The sequence below is a fragment of the Gymnodraco acuticeps genome, unplaced genomic scaffold, assembly GCF_902827175.1.
Source record: "Gymnodraco acuticeps unplaced genomic scaffold, fGymAcu1.1, whole genome shotgun sequence".
NCBI lineage: Eukaryota > Metazoa > Chordata > Actinopteri > Perciformes > Bathydraconidae > Gymnodraco > Gymnodraco acuticeps.
Genome location: NW_022991632.1, coordinates 1,986,054 through 1,992,218, shown reverse-complemented (window position 1 = coordinate 1,992,218; position 6,165 = coordinate 1,986,054). Strand labels below are relative to the sequence as shown.

At 38.3% G+C, this 6,165-nt stretch overlaps 1 protein-coding gene across 1 annotated transcript; it reads right to left on the bottom strand.

Moving 5' to 3' along the window:
• Positions 1–1,231: 1,231 nt before the first annotated feature.
• Positions 1,232–5,856, bottom strand: timm17a (translocase of inner mitochondrial membrane 17 homolog A (yeast)). The gene is made up of 6 exons (XM_034198459.1): positions 5,573–5,856; positions 3,556–3,655; positions 3,332–3,395; positions 2,967–3,095; positions 2,682–2,792; positions 1,232–1,468 (listed from the first exon to the last, which is right to left on the bottom strand). The coding sequence occupies exons 1-6, from the start codon at positions 5,596–5,598 to the stop codon at positions 1,392–1,394; spliced, it is 507 nt and encodes a 168-aa protein (XP_034054350.1). The 5' UTR covers positions 5,599–5,856; the 3' UTR covers positions 1,232–1,391.
• Between the last annotated feature and the right edge of the window lie 309 nt (positions 5,857–6,165).

Genomic DNA, 6,165 nt, shown 5'->3' with positions numbered 1-6,165 from the left:
CCTAAAACTAACGTTTCATTTTATCAAATGTGAATATTTGCTGTTTTGAAGTGCCGGTTTTACATAAGTTGAATTCTGATCAAGTATAACCAAAATGTCAAGTCTTAAAATCCAACTTTCAAATAAACTTAAAAGTCTCCACATAAGGTCTCTGACTCTGAATACTGGTCAATAAAACGACTGGTTAACCCACATCTTTTATAAAAGCATACTGAATTTCTTTGCAGTTTTTTGGGGATTTGATTTGTCAAAACAAGCCCTTGTGTTTTCCCTAAATGCTTGGACATTTTATTGATAACACGACTTGCATGATCAAGCAAATAGGTGGATACATTCCTGAAATCCTTTAGTAGATATTAGTCCGAGATAGTTAGTCCCTAATAGCTAAGGTGTGTTAATTAGAATGGAATCACCATATTAAACCTTGTACTTGTTAAAACTGCATCAAGTATTATGCACAAAGTTTTCTAGTATCTTTGTTGTGACTAAAGAAACAAATGAACCCTGACCCTACATATCAAACTGGTGACGTTGAAGTTGCATCAACAGTTCCTTCCCCCTGCGCCCTTCACCTGTAGCTGCACAGAGCCGGCTTCAAACAGATAACAGGTGTGTGTGACACAAACATAGGGAATGTGAGAGGAAAGTACTCTCTTATGTGGCTTTTATACACACATCCTGGAGTCAGTAACACAATTGTTGGCCAAGTAAAGAAAGAGCCATACTTTTAGCAAGGACTGCCCTCTAGCGGAGAATGAGCAATCCTGCAAAGGCAGCATGAATTACGGGCATGTGTAGCTGTTTAACAAACTCATTCTTAAATGTACACTTTTCCTATAAGCCAGGACAAAGACCATGGCTTAAATGTATTCATACGACTACAACAGTCACTTTAACAACTTGTTTCTTTATTGTACCATAGTCAATCTATCATACAGATTTCATACAATATGCATCAATCCCTTGCTTGAGTTTCTCCATTCATTTGTACTGCCTATGCCATCCTTTGTCATCAGCAGCCTCTTGCACACCTTTGTGGTGAATGTAAAAGCATGGTCACATAAAAGGGAACAATCAGGTACTACTCTTCACAAAATAAAATAAATAAAATCACTCTTTATAAAAACTAGGAATAGCATTGTATCTGATTTGTATTTGCCTTCATAAATCTAAAATCTAAACGGCTAGCCCAAGCAGGTGACATATTTAAAAAGGCAAATAAAGACTGACATGGGTGAATACAAGCAGAAAGCCTTTACTTTATATATACATAAGTATACCACATATTTATAATTCAGTAAGTTCGGTATGTGGCATGTTTTTGATAGATCACACATTATCCAGCAAGGGTTTAGAAAAGGGCCTAGTGGAAAAGAAGCGGGGCAGTCCTCTCACTGGTATTGTCTGTAGTCTCCGAAGGGAGAGGGCGGCGTGGGAGGAGGGGTGGGCTCCTCTGCAAACTGGGGTCCTGGGGAGACAAAAAAAAGTTCAATTCAGATTTACCCTAAATCAGAGGTCTAACAGCTGTTAACTAGGTGGGGTGATACCTTAATTAAAAATACATTTACTCCTGAGCTGTGCCAAGATTCCATATATACAAGGCAGATTGTTTAAAGTATGTTGTGTAGTGGTGCTTATAATTATGCTTAATATTATTGTGCAGATTTATTTGAATGATTTGCCGCTAATATAAAACATTGAAAAATAAAAACACTCATAATAAATGTTATTTATTATATCTGGGCTTTTCCTGTTATGAAATGTCATAATGTATTGTATTAATTAATAAATAATCTATTGAGATTCATGTTTTTGACATAATTAGGTGAACATATTTTGTGTTTTACCTTAAAATATGGTCTTTGGGTTAGGACACTTTACACAAGGATTACAAGTTTTTAACCCAACTGCATAAACTGAAAATAAATAAAGTGATCAAGCTACACTAGATGTTTTACTCAGTCTGTGGACAAATATCTTTCATATCACATTACACCTGGTAACTACAGTAAAATCTAAATATAGTAGTTTTTGGGAATTTAAATTCATAGATGTTTTAGGTATTTGATTTTCCACATATCTCCCAGCCTGATGTTTTAGTAGGCTATGAATGGGGATTGGAAGCTGTTTGTGTAAAGCATGGTAGCAGGTGGGAATGTGACTAATGTATCACAAGTAATCCAAATGTAGAAAAACTTGTCAGGTGTAGGGCGACCACAGAAATAGCCGTTACAGACGGTTACTACTTATTTACCACAGCAGAGGTCATCTCTCATACATACATGGCTGAGTTAGTTCGTCTTTGTTATCATAGCGTCTGTCTGACAAATAAAGGTCAGGATAGACGGACACAGCCAAAGCAAGCTCCTCCATGTTTCTATAGTCAAGTTAACAGGTGAGATATTTTCAACTAAAAGCACACAGCTGCATAGATGCAGAAGTCTCTGCAAAAAGACGCTGGGAGCTGCAGTTGTTTGCTCCTCAATGGGAACATTATTATTTTTAAAAGGTGGCACTCTGGAAAAAAATGATATGTGGAGACCCACTCACTTCCAGGTTTTAATATCTGGTGTAAAGGAGGCAGACTTATAAACAGACCAAGCTGCGTTTTCATTTAGGCAAATGCTTAACATCCCTAAATATAAATGACACAAACTTCAAATATCATAAGAAGTACTCACCAGTTGGGAACTGTGAAGAGGCGAACCTAGTGAGCAAGATTCCTGCGCCCTCTATCAAACCCAGCAGGATGCCTCCCATGGCTGCAGAGCCCATCATAGCAACCGGACCATCTACAGAGGAACAGGATGGTTAACACACAACATAGAAGGGTACACATTGCACAAAGCTGGTAGATTTACTTTCAACTCTTTGTTCAGTGTAAAACAGCAACACCACCATTTGCCTCTTGCATGTATATGCTGTCTGTTGACTGTAAACTGCCAGCTTCTTCTCAGCTTACTCACTTCTTGCAGCAAGGATAGCTCCCGTCAAGGCCCCACTTGTAATTGAGTTCCAGGGATCCTCCTTCCCTCGTACTTTTACTAAACCACAGTCAATCATGGAGAAAAGGCCTCCCCATACTGCAAAGCTTCCTGAAACCCAACATTGTTTCTTAAAACAAGTTAAACTAGACAGTTATGACATGCTTTGCACTTTGTTATGTGAGGTCAAGTTAAAAACTACCTAGTACTAGTCTCTCCTGTCCCTAGTAAGATTCTATGGACCAAACATCCATAAAACAACGAACATTATTAAATTGCTTTTACCCTGTCGGGTTGTTGATTTGACCTACAGGCAGATAATATATACATTCAGCTGTTATTCTTACCTCCAAGCTGTGGGGCTCTGGTCTTGATTGCAGTCAGGCTACCTTTCATTCTGTGGTTCATTCCCTACAGGAGAGCAACACAAAACAGGTGAATGGAAATGTATTTAGCATACTCAGTTGTAACTTGTAATGACAAAGAATTGTAATATTTATGTTTTCTTAATATTTTCCAAGCGGCAGGTAATACAGCAAGGAACAGAGTCCATCTACATGACTGAACTTACTGAGGGTGAGTTTCTGAAGCCTTTGACTGCCTGAAATATCCCTCCTCCAATAGCTCCCATGGTGAAGGCTCCCCCACAGTCATCCACGATCCTCCAGGGGCTGGAAGCATAAAACCGCCATCAGCTAACGTTGTTTCATGTGCAGTACATAGTGTGAAGCGGCAGGAGCCAATGTCATAATCATTGATGGCAGGTTCAGCCTAGATAAGCTCTACAAGTATTGGATTTCAATCCAAAGGAGAGTCTCAAGGAATAAGCATATGCATAATAATAATCATTTATGGAACATCATTTAATTTTTCTTTACAGTTTACTTGTGTATTTTAGAAAATGTGATTTTTAAAATACAATGTCCATATTAAATTACTCTCTCAGAGCATACTGACTAAAGACACTTGAAAATGTAATTATCATTTAATCACTCATTTTCAACATTTCTGCATTAAATCATATCACATTGTTGGATGTAAGATATGTGGTGTCATCCGCTCTGCAGAGAAGGTGATCGGCTGCAATCTGCCATCCCTCCACGACCTGCATGCCTCCAGGACCCTGAGGCGGGCAGGGAAGATAGTGGCCGACCCCTCCCAACCTGGACACAAACTGTTTGCCCCCCTCCCCTCTGGCAGGAGGCTGCGCTCCATCGGGACCAGAACCTCTCGCCACCTGAACAGTTTCTTCCCCTCCGCTACCAGCCTCTTAAACAAGGCCCAGCCCCCCGCTGACACCTTACCTCTGCCACATCATAGACTATATGCATTACATTAATGCACACAATGTCATACTCCTTTCTGATTTCACATTTCATAGTTTGTATGCAAAAATGCATTCTATTTCCATGTAAATTACTGCTTTACTTAATTGTTATTTTATTGCTATTTAACTGTATTTTATTACGGTGTAAAATATGTTGTGTTTTATATTATATTTCTTGTTTTTTATATTTTATGTATGCACCATGACATCAAGTCAAATTCCTAGTATGTGCGAACCTACCTGGCAATAAACCTGTTTCTGATGTGCGTGTTGTTGAGTCTTGTTAAAAGCAGAATCTCTTCTATAAGTATCCATGAAAGGTCAGTAGTTTATTCAAATCTATCTTGTTTTGTCAGTTTATTTAAGAATGCAGGAAGGTTACCTTGCAGATGTAATTTAAGGTGTTTTAATGAAAATCTGGTGATTGTGAAGCAAGAAATATTTTTCGTGAAAATGGACGATAACATTTTATCTTATTTTAACAATTAAAAAGCTAGATTAGTTGCTTTATTTTACTGGAATTCAGAAGTTTCATTAAAATGTTCGATTCATTAAGCAGTACATACACCCATTTACAAAAAGCGCTTTTGTTATGCTGTAAAATGTTACAAACTTATTTTTCAAATGCTCTGGTTGATAACTAAACCTGATCCAGGACTGTCTAACTGCATGAAACCGGACCATGGTATAATCGGTGTTCCTTATCCTGATCAATAGCAAAGTAAAATACCGTATGTCCGCATTGACACGGATTTCAATTTCAGTGTTGCTAGATAAATGGGACAAACCTTCAAGTAACCTTCTCCAGCTGTTGTACAATCCTTATTCCCCAGGCAGATAACATTAGCACACAGGTGGCTAACATAGATAGCTTACTAACATGCTAAAGCAACATCCTTTACTCCAATTTAACATATGATATTGCCGAAACATTGCTTGACACTCAAATCTCAATCACATGTCAACTCATGCAATCAGTGACTAGAGTCAGTTAAGTAAATGTAATGACATGTGGGCGAGTAAACCAACAAGGTCAATAACTGATTTAGCAACTGATGCTAGCACACACCGCCAATGCATTTCTATGTAGAGTTAGCATTAGTGCTAAAGCTAGGTAACTAGCAGTGTTGGAGATGTTTTGGGTAATGCCACCTTTTGTAACAAAGACTAGTTATACACACTTTAAGTGTTAGTGACTTCAAATAGATGAATTATTAAAACAAATGATAAATCAGTATATATATCTGGTTATAAGACTCACCATGGTTCTCTAGCATATTCCTCCATCTTGTTCTTTTGCTGTTCCCTCTGACGTAGACCACGTGACGCTTAACGAGTATCTGACGTAACGCGAGGTCTTAAAGGGACAATTCATGGTTTTGAAATTAAAAAACGTTTCCGCTAGTTTAAATTGCGGTTCAGGGTAAGCATGACAACGTTTTAGGTAAGTATGAGAAAGTAATGTTACTCTGTGGGAACAGCAGGTTATTATCTGTTGGGATAAGAACAATATACACGTTTAGCTTATTGTTTGGTTATCCTCTGAGTGTTAAGAAGAAAAAACATTTTTGGCACGTTCTTATTATAAAACGGACAAGTCCAATCAAGCAATCTGATTGGTTCTTAGTCGTGATATACTGAGCGTATACCACGGGTAGAATTGTAAGTTACTTTTCACAACAAGTCAGTATCCCTCCGCGTCTGAGAAAAACAGTATACGGTTGGGCTGAAAAACTGGAACAAGAAAGCAGTGGAGAAGTAACGGGGCAGAAACCCTCCCTTTTACGCAGCGGTCCAGACATAGACATCAAACGGCAAAACATATTCAGTGTGCAGTTCCTTTGGCATTAGGGC

Excerpts from the sequence above, each read along its gene's own strand:
- timm17a (XM_034198459.1), bottom strand. The coding sequence starts at position 5,598 with ATGGAGGAATATGCTAGAGAACCATG. Across the intron at positions 3,656-5,572 it reads GAATATGCTAGAGAACCATG|CCCCTGGAGGATCGTGGATG; the intron begins GTGAGTCTTATA and ends TTATGCTTCCAG. Across the intron at positions 3,396-3,555 it reads GCTTCAGAAACTCACCCTCA|GGAATGAACCACAGAATGAA; the intron begins GTAAGTTCAGTC and ends GCTCTCCTGTAG.